The sequence below is a fragment of the Ceratotherium simum genome, chromosome 15 (assembly GCF_057802395.1).
Source record: "Ceratotherium simum simum isolate JZ-2026a chromosome 15, ASM5780239v1, whole genome shotgun sequence".
NCBI classification, from domain to species: domain Eukaryota; kingdom Metazoa; phylum Chordata; class Mammalia; order Perissodactyla; family Rhinocerotidae; genus Ceratotherium; species Ceratotherium simum.
The window spans coordinates 46,033,927-46,055,999 of NC_141914.1; the positions used below are offsets into that span (position 1 = coordinate 46,033,927).

General features: G+C 35.2%; 1 protein-coding gene across 10 annotated transcripts in view; it reads right to left on the reverse strand.

Annotated features, from left to right (window-relative positions):
• The window catches only part of NAALADL2 (N-acetylated alpha-linked acidic dipeptidase like 2), a 1,131,941-nt gene that overhangs the window by 200,093 nt on the left and 909,775 nt on the right, over positions 1-22,073 (reverse strand). For all 10 annotated transcript variants that reach the window (XM_087440003.1, XM_087440001.1, XM_087440004.1 and 7 more), the window contains one exon: positions 18,919-19,065. In XM_087440003.1, coding sequence (XP_087296129.1) covers positions 18,919-19,065 — 147 coding nt within the window. The remainder of the gene's footprint in view (positions 1-18,918; positions 19,066-22,073) is intronic.

Consider the following 22,073-nt stretch of genomic DNA (forward strand, 5'->3'; position numbering starts at 1 on the left):
AATGAACTCTGAAATTAGACCATCTGGCTTCAGATTCCTCCTTAATATTTACATAACCATAAAAATCTACTTAAACTTTCTAGGAAATAAATGAATTTATATATAATAAAACGTTTAACATAATGCCTAGCACACAGTAGCTGCTCTGTAAATGTTAGCCATGATGATGATGATCATGATGGTGATGATGATTGCCATTTAGTATTTGTGCAACCTTGGCCAAGAGACTGGACCTGTGATCAACACTACCACTTGTACAAGTGGAATTAATCATGATTCCTATGTGACAGGATTTCAAATAAGCATACCATGCACTATATAAAATTCTTTATAAATGTTTGTTATCATACAGTACCTATATGCCAATGTAAATTCCCTGGCAGTAATTTTTATAGCCCACATTTCAGAAACACTGTTAGAGCAGTGCTAGGCTTGTTATATGTTATCACTATCGACACCACACCATTAAGGGCAGAACAAAGATGTTCCTTCAAGGCAGTAAGTAACACCTGTACTCAAGGCCTTCACATTGTTGAATAAAATGATCCAAACAATCAATTTAACTTCAAATGTGTTTCAACTTGTAAAACATTGAGTCATTAACCTTAACAATGTCAGTGTGCTTTTACTACAAAATTCAACTAAATGAGTGTCCAGGGGAATATTTAAGAGTACAATTCGTGTAGAGTAACGTACTAAAAGCATTACCAAAGCCTGTTAGAGGAAATAACTCTGGAGTGCACCGTGAAGGATTAAGTAACTTGAAACAGTGAGATAGAAAGGTTGATATATGGAAAGGGCTCCCCGAGTGAGAATGTCATGTGTGTTTCTCAGAATAGCAATTGGCTATTGTAGTGAGAGTTGTGCTTAAACATTTGAAGACCTGTGGGGTAACAGGGAAACTTTTATACATTGAGTCATGTATTTGTCCCATATCTGTCACTTAATAGAAGTATGACTGTCTGAGTCTCCTTGTCTATAAGAAGGAAAATAATCTCTACCTAAATAGCACAGCTGAGGTAACTATATAAGACAAAGAAAAAGCCTTGAAAGATATAGAAAACTAAATAAATCAAGGTATTGTTATTATTAATATGAAGAAAATGAAATTACCCGAACCAGTTTTTACATTTTCACACATTGCTCTCACTTTAGGTTTTTAATGCTTCCCATTTTAGGCTTTTAGGAATCAAGTAGCATTTAAAAATGTATCTTAGGACTATTTTCTTGAACCCAACTGCGGTGTTAGAGGAAACAAAATCCTTACCGGTCACAATCCTTATAACGTTGTGTAATAGATAAGAATCTTTTCACTCTACTGTATGCCATTTCTTATGTGTGTATTTTATTCTTATGGGGTCACATAGGAGAGAGAGATAAACTTAAGTCCATTTCTTTGGCAAAGTTTTGGTAATATGTAAAATATTTAGTGGCAAAGAGCATGAAACTAATGAGGCTTGAGGGTTATCTGTAGATAGTAGCTATTTTGCTATGCCCCTCATTACTTGGAATAATAGTTGGAAAATAAATAATATACATGTACACATATGTGTACATAGACATATATATTCAGATATGTATTTATATACACACGCACATATATAGAGAGAGGACAGAGATAGTGCTCACGTTCTTGAAGAGTATGGCTCATCAGGGAAGATACAAATGCCTGTTTGTTCTGTGATAACCATAGCTAAAGTTTACTCAGCACTTATTATGTGCCAGGAACTCTGCAAAACTCTCTCTTGATAAAGGTAGATATTGACATTCATGTAATCCAGTGATTCTCACCTGGGGGTGATTTTGTCCTCCAGGGGGCATTTAGCAGTATAGGGAGACATCTTTAGTCGTCACATCTGAGAGGAGGGGGCACTATATTAGCATCGCATAAACGGAGGCCAGAGATGTTGCTAAACATCCTTCAAAGCACAGGACAGTCCTCCACAACAAAGAATTATCTGGTACAAAGTGTCATCATGCTGAGGTTGAGAAATCCTAATCTAACACTCGACGTAATCATGAGGTAGGTACCATCATAACTGTCACTTTGTAGATGAGGATATTATACCTTAAAGAAATTAACTTGTAAAAGGTTACAGTCCAGTAAGAAACAAGGCTGGGATGCAAATCCAGAAAGCCTGACTCCAAAAGCCACACCCTTATTCACAAACTCACTCCCACCAACAGATCTTAACAGCATTCCATACTTTAGCTAGAATTAGATTTATTCTTGCAATGCTGATTAGGTATGAGACTCAATAGATATAACATACATATATATATATAATATAGATATAATAGATATAATATAACATAATAGATATAATAGATATAAACTTCAACTTTTATGTCCATAGTAGGGTTTTTCTCTCACAAATTAATGGGGTGAAAGTCTCAGACAAGAGGGGAAGTGACTGAATTGTTGACAAGTAAACATTCACTCTATTCAAAGTTCAGGGATGTTGTACCCTTTGCTTGCACACAGATGGGAAACTTGCTTTGAAAAGTGCTAATGAGAGTTGAAAGTTACCTTCAAGAAGTTATGCATATTTCAAAAGAAATAAAAGTCATTATGCATTCTGTCTAAAGAGGATACAATCTCAAACTGTCAAAACTCTAAACTCTTCTACATATATTACATATAAATGCCATCTTTTAAAGATTTTTATTTATTTATTTTTCCCCCCAAAGCCCCAGTAGATAGTTGTGTGTCGTAGCTGCACGTCCTTCTAGTTGCTGTATGTGGGACGCGGCCTCAGCATGGCCGGAGAAGCGGTGCGTTGGTGCGAGCCCGGGATCCGAACCCGGGTCGCCAGCAGTGGAGCGCGCTCACTTAACCACCAAGCCACGGGGCCGGCCCTAAATGCCATCTTTTAAAAACCTCTTTCCATTTTTTCTCCTAAATTAGCTTAGTGGGCCATGGTATTACAGTATGTTGGTCTGGTCTGTGAATAATGTGACAGGTAATTTTTTCACTTCTTGCCTGTAGTTAAGTTTGACTGAAGATATGGAAAACAACTTTTATGACTTAGGTGGTAAAAATAAATGTTCTGTAAGCTGTACAAAGCTAGGTTCTGGACAGCTAGCATAAAATATTGCACACTGAATTTATATCTGCCAATAAATAATTTAAAAAACTAGGGACATTTTATTTAATGTACACTAAAATATTTTCTCAAACCATATTGATAATGTTAGTAATAATCTCAACATACCTGCCATGTTACTGGAGAACAGGCTTCTCAACATCAAAAAAGTATTCTACTTGGATGTGTTCAAAATGTGACTAGCAAATAAATAACATTCAAAGCTGGGAAGCACTAATTTTGAGGATTAATTCTTTATGGTAAAGAGAATGGCAACATTCAAAGAATCTTATGGTGATAATAATCTATTCCTATCTCTACAATGGATAAGGACATGCCTTCTGCAAGAGCCCATGATTGCAAACAACATGAAAATTCTCTCTAAGATAGTATAATTTAGCTTCGTTTAGTTTATAATGATCATGATTGAATCTAAACTATTATAAGCAAACCACCATCTGGAACCATAGCAAATCAAGATTCTATTTTCTATGATGACCAATCATGGAAAGCTTATGCAGACTTCTACTTTGCAATATTGTATAGTAATGTGATTAGATAATCATGCAGACCAATGAACCTAGCTAACTGGAACATAAACAAATGTACAGTGTGTCACTTGGAAATACTTCAGTACTTTATCAGGGCCTCCTGACCCAAACTACTAAAGTTAGTTTAAAAGAACAGGATTGAAATTTGACATCAAGTGTTCTGAATCTATACAAAAAGGAGGAATGGAAAGAATGGAAAAGTTAGACATTTTATATGTAGTTTGCAGGATCAAATAAACACTTTCAGGAACAGAAGAATAGCAATATAGTTAAGTAACAAGCTGCTAACAAATTTCCTAAAAAAAAAAACAATCCTCCACAGTCCATACTATGGTAAGATATTACTGTTTGTTATGAGTTGGATTGTGCCTCCTAAAAAGATATTGAAGTCTTAAACCCCAGTACCTTTGAATGTGACCTTATTGGGAAATAGGGTCTTTGCAAATGATCAGTTTAAGATGTAGTCATTAGGGTGAGCCCTAATCCAATAGGATCATGTCCTTATTGAAAGGGGAAATTTGGATACAAAGACAGAGACAGGGAGAATGACATGTGAAGACTGGAATTACGCTGCCACAAGCAAAAGAATGCCCAAGATTGCCGGCCAACCACCACAAGCTAGGAGAGAGACACGAAACAGATTCTCCTTCATAGCCCTCAGAGGGAACCAACTCTGCCTACTGACACCCCGATCTTGACTTCTAGCCTCTAACAATAAATTTTCATTATTTAAGCCACACAATTGGTGGTCCTTTGTTATGGCAGCTGCAAGAAACAAATACACTGTTTAAACAGGGATTAATCTAGTCCAGTGCGCTGTTTTGTGGTTCTACACCCCAGGTACAAATGTACTATATGAAGATGGTTAGGACAAAATCTGTAGCATCAGCTAGCATGTACACTATTTGGAGAAAAAGAGAGCACAAATAACTTCAAGGCATTCCCCTGTTAGATGTCATGAGAATGGTAAAAAAAATTGTGTTGAAGGGAAAGATTATGTTATTTACAGGAATGTTCATTGGAAAATGTGGAAGGTTGTCAAGCCAGGGAAAGGAAGTGGAGAGGGGGGCAAAATCAAAGCAGCTTCTTAGGTTAGTCTTTGAGCAGTTTGCAGGATGAAGTGGTGGGCAAAAGGCTACCAAATTAGGAGAGCAAAGTCCAGAAGCAAAGGAATAATGAATGGACTGAATTAGGCATCCATTGACAGAGATCAAATGATAGCAATGAGAAACATAGTAAGAAACAATAAATTGAACTCAGCAATAGAGAGTTTGGCAAAAATAGGAGTTAGAAGAATTGATTGGGACGTGAGGAAGAAAATAGTCAATGATAATTTCAAGAATTAGAGCTTGAGAGGATTGGTTTACGGCTGTGATCTGGGTAGGTGGTGTTAACCAGAAGTCTGGATTCTGAATTAAACGTTATTGTACCTAGACACCTTTATACATGAACTCTACCAGTAGACAACATGTTTCCAGGAACTGACCCTAAATATTGTTATGGAAGAATAGCAGTCATTGTGCTTCGACCTCCAGAGAGGCACAGGGGTCTGTAGACTTGTAAGACCTGCTCTCTGCTGCAATTTCTCTCTCTCTGATTTATCATCTGACAGGTACAGTCTCGGATTTTATTTTCCCCAGAGAAGCCCAGAGATTTACTTTATCTATGGTGTTTGCATCTGTATTTCATAAAGTCTATAAAAATCTATGGCAATGTTAAAAATTTTTTTAAATATATATGTAATTTCTAAGAAAATAAAATAATTAAAATTTTAAATGAATCACTCTCTTTGCTACGGCTCAGATACTCTTAATGTCTACAGAAATCACTTGGCACTGAGCCCTGGCTTCCTTTTATTGCCATTTATTTGTTTATGCTCATGCCTGGATGCTCTAAAGAGATTATAAATCCCTCGAGCACCGTGGATTGTATCATAGCTTTATCTGTTTTTAATGCATAGCAGAGTGTTCTGCGCATAGTTTGAGCTCAGTTAAACTTAATTGATGATGATGATTAATATTTTAAAGGAAGAGAAAGATTACATTCCTCTCCTGTTACCAAAGTATATTTGTTCCTTTCCATTATTTCCCTTCTCTGGAATATTTTTCACCAACATAAACAATTCTAACAAATGTTTTTAGGAAACTTCTAGGCCTATGAGTCTGGTATTTCTTTTGGCATCAGAGTTAAATATTCTGTTTAAAATAAGCTAAATTCCATTATTCATTTTCAGAAAAATGTCTCCTATTATAAATGAAAACACAGATAGAATCCAATAATAAAACAGATAAAATAGAAACATCGTGAATAGCATTGAGATTCAGGACTTTATACCTTCCACCTCCACAGTAACCCTCATCCACCCACCCACCCATGATGAAGTGTCATTTTTCCTATGGCACCTCCTGAAAAATGACACCAGGGAATGATAGAGTGCAATGCGGTACAAGTCTATTTTTCTGTTGCCTTACAGGTTAATCATAGTGTAGTAACAGCACCAGATATTTTGAAGGGGTAGTATGCCCACTAGACAGAGACATTAATCATGCCCTGGGCCTCTTAACAACTCGTGCCCCTCTCCCCAACACACACATACATTTGTTTAGTACTAAAAGCAAATACCTATAATTTTAAAACTATGAACTCAGAATCATGAAACACTGATTTATGTACACTTTTAACTCTAATTCCTTTCATTGTTCCCTCTCTCCCACCCTGTTAGGAATTACTATGACCTTGTTGAAGGAATTCTACATACTACTTCCTTGCAATAGTTTGGAACAATATATTGGGACTTTCATAAGGCAGTCTCTGACACCTGTCAACCTGGTTGTCACACATTTTCTATTTTCCAGCTTCAATACTTCAAATGCTTTAACGCTTTTTGAAGTTTGGCCTTCAAAATGTGAGTATGTTGATTTGCAGAAAGATTCATGCCTTGGTAAACTTGAACATAGACTCCTTTATGAATGTCATCCTAATACTGATTATTAAATTAATTAGAAATTTATAATTTCTTAGGTTGGATCCTCCAGTTAACATCTGTGCCATATTATTTCTATTTTTATATCTGGAAGGAGGTTTACCTATCTTGATCTATGCCAACATATTCATTTCCAAATATAGACTCTACATTGAATATCCTTACAAAATATTTTAATAAGCCAGTAAATTAATATTGAATAAGTTAATATAAGAGAAAATCAATTAAAACAACAGGATATCAATTTTACCTATCATATTGGTGAAGATTTTTCTTAATGCACACTGTTGGCAAGAGTGAGACTAAAGAACACTCTAATGCTCTGCCATAAATTTGTAAAATGTACCACTATACAGGAAGGTCTTTTTCAACATGTCAAGGGGCTTAAAATATTCATACTTTGACCCAAACTTTATGCCTAGGAATTTATCACAGAAGCACTAGAGAGAGGAACAAATATCAAGTCTAAAAATGTTCCCCAAAATATAATAACAAAACAATGCAGGCAAACTTAATATCCAATAATAAGTGAATAATTACATCAATTATTATACAATTATTACAGGTTATTATTTTTAAAACAATATGCAAAACTATATCATCTTAAATAAATAAATAGGAACAACATATACAAAGCATGATCAAAATCTGATTAAAGATAGATGGGAAGGAAGGAAGGAAGAAGAGTGGGAGAAAGGGATGGAGGGAGGAATTAAGGTTTGTAAGCACAAAGTAGCTATGACCAAAATATCAATTTAAAAATGTATCTGGGGCCAGCCCTGTGCCTTAGTGGTTAAGTTCAGCACGCTCTGCTTTGGTGACCTGGGTTTGTGGGTTTGGATCCCAGGTGCGGACCTACACCTCTTGTCAGTCATGCTGTGGTGGCAACCCACATACAAAATAGAAGATTGGCAACAGATGTTAGCCCAGCAACAAACAATCTTCCTCAACAGTGATAATAACAAAAAATGTATCCATCAATTCATTCATCCATTCATTTAACAATGTAAAATTACCAATAACTACGTTTCAAGCAAGAAGCAGAACTATTTTGCTTCCTAGAAGTATTTTATTTATATTATGCTACATAGCAGGGTTCTCTTTGCAAGATATAACCAAAAAGACTGTGGCTACCAATAGAATGTAAGAAAACAAAGTTAATTCTGACTAAATTCTTGACCAACACTCTCTACTGTCTTCTTAGTTTTCTGACTTGAGTTTTAGTTTGGAACTTACATTTCTTTCATTAGGATTCAAACACAGAAATTCTAATGATCCTCTGTCAAAAAATATCCAAAGATGTTTCTTTGCTCAAAATATTCTGGTATGCATACACACACCATTTGTGGCTCATACCACACACACAGTTTTACAAATTTTTCACAGTAGTACGTGGTTATAATCTTTAAAATGGAGTCAATGACAGACATTTAGCACTTGAAACTTGCCCAGAGTTTGTTCAAGGTTCTATCATGCACTCCTTTGCTTAGAAAGTATACTAAAATTACCTCTTGTTTTAAAAGACACCTGCCAAACACTGTGTCTCCTTAACTGAAGATTCTTCATTTTGATAACTTCTTACCTCTTTTTATCTCTCCTTAAGCTTGAAATTTTGGAACATATTTTCAACCAAATCCTGGATGTGATTTGCTGTATTGAGTACCTCAAAGCTTCAAGGTCATAAACATTGAATAGCCCCACCTTTTAGAACCCAGGTTAGGCCAACAATCAGCTGATATTGCCAATGATACTATAGTAATTGATTTAGTTTCCAATTTTCTTAGTGACAAATCATAGGTAACAAACTCAAGACGTTTGAGCAGGTTTATTCAAGAATATTTATCTATCCTACCCCAGAACTTTCTAGAGTTTGGCATACCTAAAGTTCAGGTTCTAGAGTTTAGTCATTTTTTTTTATTTCCAAGGTCTTTAGATCTTAAGTCAACACAGATAGATGTGTCCACTCAGAGTCTATGACTCCCTTTCCAGATCAAGTTCTAGTTACCTTGAATTCTAGAATCTCAGAATTCCCTGCTCAAATGGCCCTATATCTGCTTCCAGTGACTGGGCAGTGCTCTTCTCCAGGTCCGTCATCCCCAGGGAAGACTGTGTCTCTAGTGGCACCCCTAGGCCCAGGGAGTGGGCAAGGAGCAGCTGTTTATGGGTGTTAGGGACTGCTTAAAAGTGCAGACCATAGTGTTCACACACCTATACACAAGGCCCCTCATGGTATGGGACAAACTCAAATGTAGGCAGAAAAAGAATGGTAGGCCAAGGATAAATGATCAGGGGCCAGGGGCCAGTTCTTCCTCTGTCACCACATTTTGGCATAGGATTCTCAGAAGTCTGAGAACATTAAATTCAAAGCTTCCTCTCCAATAGTTTTAAATATGTACTTGTCAGATCAGGAACAAAGAACATATTTTATTTAAAAGATTTTTAGCTTGATTTATAACATTTAAACATTTAGTATTTAGCCATACCTTATAATGGCCTCCATTTGTACTATAGCCTCATACCCTGACACGTTAGGGGAAAGCCAGGCTATGGCTTCATCCACGAGCAAATTAAAGACATCAAGTCAGCTGAAACAGACTAGATTTCAGAGTCAACCAAAAAACTGAAAATAGAGAGAACAGGTAGCGGGAAACAGAGTGGGAGTAGAAAATAATGTATAAAAGGCAAGGGATGAAAAAAGAAGGAAAGGATAAAAAGAGTAAGACCATATGTGCAGGAAAAGGTGAAAGAAGTCAGACTAAAGAAGAGAAAGGAAGAAAGTTGAGAAAATAAGTGGGAGAAAGAATAGAACATACAGAATAGTTTAGAAGACAGTAGCTATGGATAGAAACACTGAGCTGGGAGTAGGGAGAATTAAGTCTGCACTTGCTCTTCTTCACTCCTTCAGATTAAGTTCCTTAATATCTCTAAGCCTCTATTTCCTTTTCTACAGAGGAATGGATTAAACTACCTGAGTTCAATGATCAATGTTGCTCTAAAGGTCAATGAATCTATGAGAGCTTCTTATCAATCAGTCCATCAAAGAGAGTCTGGGCCAGACACATCTGTGGACCCACCACTCTTAGAACCATCCTCTCACTAAAGAAGCTTCTGATCTACTTATACCACTTGGATTGTCCAAAATCACCACTCAACTGGTGGGAGTTTGCAAACCAAAGATAGCCAATGGAGCTACCATTCCTAATCCGGGCATGTGGCCAGTACAGAGAGAAGAAGTGCCCTAAATTTAACATCAATATTTTGCCATAAACAGTCATACTCTGATTTTACTATTTCTAAGAATAGATCTGAGCAATATCAATACAAAATTTCTTATTAATTCAACTTCCATATATGTATACTTGGGTGATAAATTAGAAATTACCTCTAAACATGGAATATGTGTAAACTTTCTAATTCTCTGATAAGAATTATCAATGAATAAAAATAAAGTGACAAAATACTAATTTAAAGGAGAACTGAAAATGACCTTGTACATAAAAGTACAGTTTATTTTATTTTCCTACTTTTGCCCACTTATCAGTCCTACATAAACACTACACTATTTAGACTTAAAATGTTATTCACTGATAAGAGAAAATTGGGTCAGAATGATTTCAATGTTAAAGCTACTGACAAGAGACTATAGAAATAAAAATACTGATAAATACTTTGTTCTTTTTCAGAATTCTCTCCATTAATTTAAAATCACAGGGACACAAGCATCATGAAAGGAGCCTGAATACAACTGCAGCTCTCTTGAGACTAATATAAAAGCCAGAACTTTCATGAGGAAGCAATAGCAATCTTTATAAGCCAAGTGGCCTTAGCTTCAATCTTTTTTTTTTAACATTGATGAGACTTCAAGGGCACTGTTGTATCTTTGTTTGTAGTTTCTATAGAAACATTTATTTATTAAAAAAATAAACAGAACTATAAGCTTCTGTGTGAAACACTGTAAGCTGTGAAACAGATGCTGAAGATCTGCAATTCCAGATGCAAATAAAATAGTATGAAGAAGTTGGGGTGATTAGGGAATGGACAATGAAATTCATTCATGGCCATAGCCATCATCCACAGCTGTATAAGCTCTAGATATGCCATTTCCTTCTGGAGTTTATAGTTAGAGCATATGGGTTCCAAAACTGTTCTTAACGTTTTAATTATTCATTTTAAAAAGTCATCTAATTTTCCCAAAGTGGTCTTAGATGCCAAAGTATTCTACTTAAAGAAATGTGTCATTATGATTGAAATTAGAAGAGATAAACTTGTCCATCTCTTCATCTTCCAAAATTAACTTAGAAATAGAATTATAGAGTCTATTTGTTTTGTAAAAGAATATATAAATTACTATAAGAAAAGATTAATAGAAGTTTTGTCGTTATATATAAATGATGGGCTCATTTTAGATTCAGTTAAGAAATATCACCCACTTCAAGCTACTGCTTAGCTTTGAGAATGGTCAAAGCTGAAATGTTGAGAACCTTCCTATAGGAAAGTAGGAAAAATAAGAATTAAGCACTGTAGCATTACACTGTACCACGAGATGTAGTGGGAGATAGAAAGCATTTTAGAAATACTTCATTTTATCTAGAAAACTTTGAGAAACAGCAGAAGACTAGGGAAAATAGCCCAGAAATCTGGTGCGAGACTGCTGGGTTTGAAGCCTGATTCTACCGCTTAATAGATGTGTGACGTTGGCCAAGTTACTGGGCCACTTTGTGCCTCAGTCTCGTCTTTAATGTACTTCCCTCATAAGTACTAGTTATAAGTACAAGAATTAAAGGAAATGAATTAACTTGTTAAAGGACTTAGAGCAAAACAATGCCTACTACAAATGTTATATGAGTGTTTGTTAAATATAATTGTCTTTGACACTACCCTGCTTCTATCACTTCATTGTACATTAGAAGCCCTCTTAGCCAAGATGATTTGTCTCATTGGTTGGCAGGTTAATTATTTAGAAGCTGGTTCAATTAAAAATTGGCAAGAAAAAGAAAGAATACATATGTAAAATATTATATATTAATTTAAAACCTGTGAGTGCATGTTTATTGGCCAATATTTTGATGTGGAGCCAAGGCCTTTTCTCTGAACAGTGACCTGTTGAATAGAGTTCAATTATTTCTTTTGCGTCCTAGATATTATCTACATTTCAAGTTGTCTTTTATTTACAGCGGAATTTATAAAGATATTTGTGAAGTAAAGAAGGCATCTCGATCATTAGAATTTCCCCCAATCTTTAAGAGTTGCCTGGTTCACTACACAGCAGTTCTGTATTAGCAACTCATCTTTTAGAGAGTTATCACTATAGGTTTCTTAGAAGTAATGTTTTTTCATACCCATGATTAACAAGTTTATGCAGCAATTAAATTATCTAATTATTAATAACAAATGCAAAGGGCACGTATAGGTCTGAGAATATAGCTGACTCTGGCAAGCATACCACCGAACCTGAGATAACACAAGTGTGCAGAAATTCAGAAAGGATCTTACCATGATGAGCTTCAAGGAGCCTTGATCATTGATCGTTGTGTTTAAAGGAATGAAAATTGTCAGTGAATCCCACAAGTTGGTCAAGTGGAAGTCAGTTAAGAGAACTTCTATTTTATTTGATCGTCTATAAGTCTAAATCCCAATCTAAACTGTGAGCACTTTGAGAGAAAGGGAGCATGTTTTACTCATCTTTGTATTTCTAACATAGTGCTGGGGATTACAACAGGTGCTTAATAACTACTAGCTAAATAGATGAATGAGTTTGAATGAACAAATATCAGAATAAACCACATTAGAGTCACCCTATATTCTAAACTTAAATGTTGCCAAATTTACAATGTAGTCTATCATTAAACCCACCTGTAAGGATTGTTATTGAAATTATCAAAAACTTCATTATAAAACAAGTTCCCTGCTAATAGGACCACAACAGGATCACAAGATAATCCCTGAAAATAGCGTTACAGTTAAAATATAGTGTGTATGCTATATACTGCCATCCGTTGATGATGGCCATTTGGAATAAATGTTCTTGTTTAGAATTCCAAGCAAGGATACCCGCTGGGGCACATCTGTCCTCCTTGCAGCCATTTCAAAATATTAGGCAATTTGAAGTATGATCTTTTGAATTATCAATTTGAGTCTTAAGAGTTTCTCAAGTCTTTGTTTTTTCAATATCTGTCTCATATTTCAATTTCTTGTGTTTACTCCTCAGGCTCTTGGAAGCATACAGCAACTTTAATAGCACTCCCTCTGTGACAGGCATTTCATATACTGTACAATCAAAGCTTTTCAAAGCTGCTCTATAACTGTTGATTTGTTGATTGTGGTTTAACCTTCTCTTCTAAAGGAAGGCTTCTAAGAAGCAGAATTCGTTGTAGAGTCACAGTTTATGAGACTGCTATATTCCCTACTTCATGCTGTCTGTCAGGTGAATGGGATGGCAATACCCAAAGATGACTAGAAAAGACACACACGGGTTTACACACAATCACAGTTCCAATCCTTGAAAAAGAGCAAAGTTGAACATCTTGTCAGATATTATAAAAAATGAAGTAGACTAGTTTAACCAAGGCCATTTCCCCAAAGCAATATTGCTCCAAGTGTGGCTCAGAGACCTTCAAAGGTCCCTGATCAAAACTATTTTCATAATTATAGTGACATGACATGCCTTCACACTCTCACTCTATATTCACAAGTATGCCGGGTACAAAAAGTTCATTAATATAGTTTTAAATTCCACATTGAAACTAATGTTTAGGAAACCAATACTCGTCAAGTTTCAATGTAGTATCAAAAAAAAAAACTGTTATTATCAGAAAAAACTATTAGACCAGATTTTTCTTCATACATTTCAACCAAAACAATATATAACAACAGATTAAATGCAAAAACAGATAAGACAATCAAGTTATTTCATATTGTCACATTAAAGAGATTCCCAAAAATATAAAATAATGACATTCTTCTCATTTATATTTTTTTGTCTTGGGAAATATAATTATCTTTCATAAAAATAAGTTATTTATATTAACTTGTAACAAGTTTATTATTGATATTTTAAATGAATTAATAAATAATATTATAGATTTTTCTCAGTTTTAATTTCTAATATGACAAATATTTGAACATATTAGCCACATAAACAAAAGGTCTTTTCTTTAAAGTCTTCAATACTTTTATTTTATTTATTTATTTATTTACTTATTTATTTATTCTTTTTTTGTGTGTGAGGGAGCCATGAGCCAACATCTGTTGCCAAGATTGGCCCTGAGCTAACATCCATGCCCATCTTCCTCCATTTTGTATATGGGACGCCACCACTGCATGGCTTGATGAGTGGGGCATATGTCCATGCCCAGGATCCGAACCTGCGAACCCGGGGCCACCAAAGCGGAGTCTGCGACCTTAACCACTACACTACCAGGCCACCCCAAGTCTTCAATACCTTTAGAGGGCAAATGGGTTTTTAGGACAAAATGATTGAGAACCGCTGCCCTAAATGAAGCAAGTCTGATCTGAAAATAATAATGCCACATATTTTGATCGAAATTGAAAGTAGTTTTCCTAAAATAAATTAGAAAGAAAAGTAATCAACTAGAGAAAACACTAAAGAACTCCTTTCCATCCTGTTTCTAATTGGCACATTTTGAAGTAGAAAAGGTAAAATTTCATTTCTGAGTGACATTACATAAGTTTTGTAGCTATCAGTAGGAAACAGACTTTATCAGATATTGCAAAACATCAGTATAACTCTATCAGATATTGCAAAACATCAGTATAACTTATGTGTAGCTACACATAACTATTTGGTTCCTTATAACAATGACAGTGACTAAGTTCCAAACAGAAAATGTAATGAAAGAATGATCTCTAATTTAGTAAGATTAATTCTTTTTCTACTTATTAGAATAAAAAATGAAGAATCAACATGTAAACTATGAGTTACTTTCCTCCAAAATGTGTATATGTATATTGTAGTATAGTATCTACACAAATTATCGTTTTATCCCGTAAAATTACCTTAATGTTAAAGTTCACACACACACACACACACACACACACTCATCCTGCTACATATCAGTTTAAGAATCAGAATTGATATCAAAGTCACCTAACTTAAAAAGAATTAATAAGAGTTTCAAAACACCCATGCTACTTGGTTTTTGGTCGCTGGGTTACTAAATGATTTTGAAACAATTATGCAAAAACACTTGCTATATAAGAGCTATAATACTCCTTTATCTCATTATCATTTAAATGTTAAATGCTCCATTATAGAGGTAAATTGGGTTTAAAATAGAATGTTTAGAGCAGAAAACCAAAAAATATAAGGTTAAATAGAGTGACGAACCAGAGCTTCAATTTGTGGTACAAAGCTTGCTAGGGCATGCATTGATCTTTTGATATACTAAGAAAGCCAGACCCTCTGACATGCCCTCTAGAGAGTAAATATACTGATCTGGAACAAAAATTATGTGAAACAGCTGTTAAGTGACAGAAGAAATGTGCATTGGACCACCAGCCTGTCATAAATATTGCACTCTTAATCAGAAAGCATCTGTCTTTTCATTTCCTTCTCAGCAATCTCCGCATTGTATTTAATCTGTGCAGAATGCTTCTCCTAACAGGTGCAACAATGTTTACAAATTGAAAACCTTATTTAAATGAAGCTTACAACTAGAGACGTTTCAATTAACAGGGCAATATCTTATGGAAGGAATAATTCTAACATTTGGCAAATCCATAGATTGCTTTGCATTTGTGAAATTTAATTATTGGAAAATCAGAGTATAGACGCCAAGAAAAGCTATGAAAGGTGCTCCAAGCAATCTTATGCAATATATTAGCATCCAGAGAAACTAGAGGGAAAAGATACTGGTGGGAATAAGGAGAGCATGAAATATTGGGGATAGATATTATAAAACGTCATGTTCCATCAAAAAATAATTTTAGAACTAATAATGTCCCATATGGCCATAAAAGTGACATCTATTGCACTAGTTTATTTTCTTACAGCCAAATTTTTTTCCTATTATCATTATTCACTTGTTGAACTTGAATATAACAGTTCCATAATCAATTTTACCAGGTAAAAAAAAATTAGGGGAAATACTTTTGCATTATAATTACCCAAATGATTTTTAAATAGTTTCTTCAAAAACATGAGTATAATCATAAAATTAGCTCACTTAAAACACATGTACGGGCTGGCCCCATGGCTTAGCGGTTAAGTGCATGCACTCCGCTGCTGGCGGCCTGGGTTCGGAACCCCAGGCGCGCACTGACGCACTGCTTCTCCGGCCATGCTGAGGCCGCGTCCCACATACAGCAACTAGAGGGATGTGCAGCTGTGACATGCAACTATCTACTGGGGCTTTGGGGGAAAAAAATAAATAAATAAATAAATAATTAAAAAAAAAAACAAAAAACACATGTACGTTTTAAAGTGGAAGGCAAAGTAGAATTATCAACTCTTTTACTCAAAATGAGTGCAGAGATGATGAACTCAGTGCCTACAGGGACCAGGCAGGTAATATAGGTGACACAGTCTGGTGAAATATGTGGTCTGTTAGGTTGATCATTCATTTCCCAACTTTTAATAGAAACAGGTATTGAAGAAATATTCTTCTTAACTGTACTCTAGGATAAACAATTCGACAGACTCCTTAATAAAGAACATGGCAGGCTGGCGAGTAATTCACAATTTAGCAGGTTGTTTCCATTGAAAAAAAGAACCCAATGTTTCCAGAAATCCAGTTTTTCAATAAAGTGCAAGGCAAACAAAATATATCTGCGGACTGGATCTTGCCCCTTGAGCTTCCAATTTGCAACCTTTAGTGTAATAGTTAAGAACATGGGCTTACTGTTAAACAGACCTGAGGTTAACTTCTATCTTTACCATTTATTAGCTTTATGATCTTGGATAAGCTACTTGATTTTAAGCTCCATTTCATCCTCAGCAAAAAAAGTATTAATAATAATAGCTGACTCATAAGGATATTGTAAGTATTAAAAGAGATGAGGTAAAAATACTTAGCACAACGAGTACTCAATAAGTAGATATTACTTTAATTGTATATATAATATATATTATATTTTTAAATCTAATTGTAAATTCATGAAAAAGCTCTAATTTCCTTATATACTTCACTAATTGACATAGGATAAATATTCTTTATATCATGGATAAAGCCTTTCAATGTTTATAATTCCTCTTAATAACTGTATACAAATATTTATTATAGGTTAATGCAGAAAGCAAAGGTTATTATCTGTTCTTTGGAGAGTTCACCACACAAAATTATTTCATCTCAAGCATTCATATTTTGTTAGCAACAAATTCATTAAAAAAATTTTCCACACTAAAGCAATATAAACAAGGTCATTTGTTATAAAGCATAGGGGATTCTCTTTTAATTACTTTTTTGGAGACAAGTATAATAAAAACTGATTTTGATGATGGGAGTTAGACATTCTGGGTATAATTCAAAAAGCGGATTAGCTCCTTCAGACTAAGCCAGTTCTAGTAGATAGACTTTAGCCTTAGGAATTTCATAGTAATAATAGTACATTCTTAGAACATCATTGGGACCTGTTTCCATATCTTCTTCCTGTTGACATCGCAGATCCTCCAGCTGAAGCTCATCAAATTCCACCTCTTTGGGCCTAGAAGCTTGTTTTTCTTAATTAACAGGCTCCTCTCTTCCACTAATGTGTTCTTATCTAAAAAGTTTAGAAATTTTCCCACTAATATGTTGGACCTACAATCAGACAAGGATAATTGTGATGATAGCTGTGGTTAATGGGGGCCTTATTATGTGCTGGATGTTAGTTAAGCCCTTTACATGCAGTCTCATTTAATCCTTACCATGGCTCTATGAAGTAGATTCCATAGTATACCAAGTTTCCTCATCTATAAAATAATTCTGAAAGAGGTTAAATCATTTGCCTAGTAAGTATCAGAGCCAGGAATCAAGTATAGTTCCATTCCTAAGGCTATGCTATACCGCCTCTCTAAATTCTCGGCTTAAAACTCAACCAAGATGAATTAGACATGTGTTGAATAAAAGCTATCATTTGACATGTTAACATGACGGAGCTGGATGGGCTGAGATGGGTGGATGATTAAAGAGATATTAAAAGATATCAAGCAGGAAATTTAATAATGAGTTAATTTCTTAATACATTGATTTCACTAACATGCATATAGTGGGCTTGGTAAAAGAAAAGATACCTTTACATATGTAATCCATCTTCAAACAACAGTAGCATATGAAAATCCAAATTTAAAAAACAGGTAAATCATAATGATTATTTGTGCATTACCCAAGAATTCATCTCATCACAATAAGATTCACCCACAGTTTCTCCCTCCACGAATTTAAGTTGTTAGTAATCATCAGCTCTTTACAGAGAAACTAAGGGGTGGGGGGTAGGGGGACTGCAGAGAAACATCAAGCTAAATATTGCTAAAAAGCTAGCAGAAACTAAAATATTGCATATCTGAAGTTGAGCCTATAAAATATAATTTAAACACAACTTTTCAGGAACATCTATAATTGAAAAACAAAGCAGGCTTTACTCTTTTTTCCAACCACTATTTTGTTAATGTAATAATTGCTTCAAGCAGGCTCTACCCCAGAGGCTTTCAAATAGCTCCCAATAATGCATACCCAATTTGTAAAAGAAGGTAAAATATTTAACAGGTTTAGATCTACAGAGAAACAGTTTCCTGTGACATAATTCCGAGAAAGATTAAAAGGTTTGAAATCCAAAAGATGGATGGACACAGATTTAATTAAAGTGAATCAGGCTTCTGTGATATTTTTTGGATTAAAGCTGCCTATCTTCACAAAAAAAGTAGTATCTTTTTAGGCAGGCAAACTATTGACAAACTTTGGGTAGCTAATTCACAAGACTCACATTAATGTACAGCACGTGAAATGCATTCTCTCTTGGGCAAAGAAAGGAGGATCTATTGCACATGTCATCTGTTTCTGTGACTACTGAAGATTACAATTATGTTTTGATGTAATCCAACTACTGCAAATATCTTGTTGCAAAGCACACTGAAAATGTGAGTAACAGTATAAATCTTTTTAAATTGAATTCAAGCTATTGAAAAGAGCTGATGTTTTCAAACACTGTCACGAAGCCTCTGAACAAGAAGAACTCTCTAAATGAAGCAGCTTCCTATAGTGACCTATTTGGTAAGAAAGACGAATAGCCAGGATAAAATCAAATTCTGCATGTCTGCTTTATTGTGTGTGTGTGTGTGTTTTGCATTTTTAGGAACAATTACCTCTAATGCTTTGATGTCCTCATAAGCAAACTGCACGGTGGGAACTCCAAGATGGTTGATGAAATAATCGGCATCACCTTGTATCTGTACAGAACTGACATTGATTTCTGGGCACTGAGCTCTTCTGGAACAGTTGAAATTATTTTTCTGAAAAACATAATTTAAATTGTTAGTACACACTATGCTTCTTGGGGCATCCCAAAATCATTGCTACTCAAAATGTGGTCCGAAGAACAACAGCACCAATATCATTCAGGAACTTGTTCGAAAGGCAAATGCTGAGGCTCCACCTAGGTCCTCTGGAATGGGAGTCTTTGGGGATGGACCCCGAGAATCTGTGTTGTAACACTCCCCTATGATTCTGACGCTCGCTGAAGTGCAGCTAGCACTGGCCTAAATCAAGCTTTGCTTGCTGTTGTTGCTTCAAAATCTTTTTTTATCAGACATTTATTATGAACTGTAATGATTCTTTAACTTGAAATATTTTAAAAGAATGACGAGTCCCTAAAAGGGTTTCGGGTTTTTTGTTTTTTTTTTAAGTTTTCCCATAAATTTAAAGATGGCTTGGTAGGACATAATTCCACTCCTCTTAAAGAGTTTTTCAAAAACCACAGAAGAAATTTTCTCCATTTCTTCTTAAAAGTATATTTCCATGTCTTAAGAGCATACGCCAACAACTATTGCAGGCCATAGAGAACCAAAGCTAAGCGCAACCTGTGGGGAAATATGAAATGACAGACCATTATTTCTTAAACTAAGAGTTGTTTAGCATGCAAAATAAATCATAATAGCTTTACAAAAATTGAACAAAGATAAAAAAATCAAAAACGAGTGAACTAAGGGGTTCCATAATTAATATTAAAAATGTCTTCTTTAATAAAATTTCCAAAAATCTAGAATCTTTCTGAGATGCTGTTGTCTCGAGTATGAAACATGGAAGAATACCAGTCTCCTCAGCAGTAATCATGAGGGAAGTGAGACAGTAGCATGACAATATCACATCTAATGTGTAATAAGTATGTATTCCATATATGTTTGCCACTGAATCAAGACGTGGACTCTTCACCTCCCCCACACTTCTTTGGTATAACATAATTCCAAAAATACGTTTAAATATAACCTATCAAAAGATTTGGAAACATGCAGTTTAATATTCAGAAAGTGAGTTGTTTCAACTTTTTTCAACTACAGTGTTAGATTTTTCAAATGTAAAATGTTTCAATATCCATCCAGTTTTCTTTGAGGACCTAATAGAAAGATCTTTGCCATAAAGTTCAAGTCAATTAAAACAGTAAGGCCGTGCAAGTGTTTATAAACAAGGCAAGGTTTTAGTTTAATGTTATTTACAAATATCTTGGGTAATTAAGCACTTTTCAAATTGAAAGTAAAAAGAGTGTTCTACCACACAGTCTAATCAGTGGCAACCTAATGCTTTTTATGGTAAACCCCACCAATTTGCTTCTTTTGAGAGCCTAATTTTCTGGCAAGACATTCACCAGTGTTCCAACACTAGTGTCATGCTCAGCCTACTTCACTCATTCAAATTTACTGAATGGTGCCTGGAGACATTCGAATTTGTGCAACTTAGACTGTTGCACTCTTTCACGTTATTAATGAGGATTCGATAGAATATAGTCTTTTCTGTCACCAGATACCTAGCCGAGGAAATTAAAAATCATTTTTATAAGTGGTCTACTTTCCTTTTACTACAGCAACATCTATGTCTTTTTGAGACATGGATCCCACTCAATAGCAATGAAAATATAGGTTTGGGTTTTTTTTTTTTTTTTTTTTTTGGTGAGAAATATCAGCCCTGAGCTAACATCCATGCTAATCCTCCTCTTTTTATTGAGGAAGACCGGCTCTGAGCTAACATCTATTGCCAATCCTCCTCCTTTTTCACTCCCGAGAGCCTCAGTAGATAGTTGTATGTCATAGTTGCACATCCTTCTAGTTGCTGTATGTGGGACGCGGCCTCAGCATGGCCAGAGAAGCGGTGCGTTGGTGCGCGCCCGGGATCCAAACCCGGGCCGCCAGTAGTGTAGCACGCGCACTTAACCGCTAAGCCACTGGGCTGGACCCAATATAGGTTTGGTTTATTTATTTATTTATTTTAAATTTTTTGTTTATTGCAGCAACATTGGTCCACAACATTGTATAAACCTCAGGTGCACAGCATCACACCTCCACCCCCGCATAGACTACATCATGTTCACCACCCAAATACTAATTACAATCCATCACCACACACCTGTGCCTAATTATCCCTTTCACCCTCCTCCCTCCCCCCTTCCCCTAGAAATCAAGGATAGAACTACCATATGATCCAGCTATTCTACTGCTGGGTATTTATCCAAAGAACTTGAAAACACCAATGCATAAAGATACATGCACCCCTGTGTTCATTGCAGCATTATTCACAATAGCCAAGACTTGGAAGCAACCTAAGTGCCCATCAAGGGACAAATGGATAAAGAAGATGTGGTATATATACACAATGAAATACTACTCAGCCATAAGAAACGATGAAATCCAGCCATTTGTGACAACATGGATGGACATTGAGGGTATTATGCAATATAGGTTTGGTTTTAATTTCATTTTGCACACATAATTCTCAATATCCACTCCAAATATCAGCCATGCTCCTTAGATAGAAATTTTTTCTCAATAGAAGAATGGTATAGATCAAAAATCGACAATTCTAAATTTCACAACATATGTCTCTGAAAGAATTAAACTTTTTAAAATAAGTGTGGTATTTAAGTGTGACATTTGATATTATTTTCATTCAGTCATCATTGTTATATAAAAGCTTCCCTCTGACAAAAAGTATTAGCTTCCCATACATGCAAGTTCCTAAGATGTAACAAATGACCTCACTCCAAGGAATCCTTGTATTCTTTGTTTGCTCTAACAGTTACACAGAGCACAGTTCTTGTCTAGCCTCAGCTTTTTATTGGTCCAGGGCATGCTTTTCAAAGCCAGCACAAATTCTCCTATAGTCTGTCTGTTCTTGTCATGGTTACGTGTATTGCATAGCTTTAATATTTTCATTGCGTTCCATTTCCGTGATTCCTTCTAGCTACATCATTATTCACATGTTTGTATTTTCAGGAAAATCAAAAGGGCAATATCCAAACTTCAAGATTATA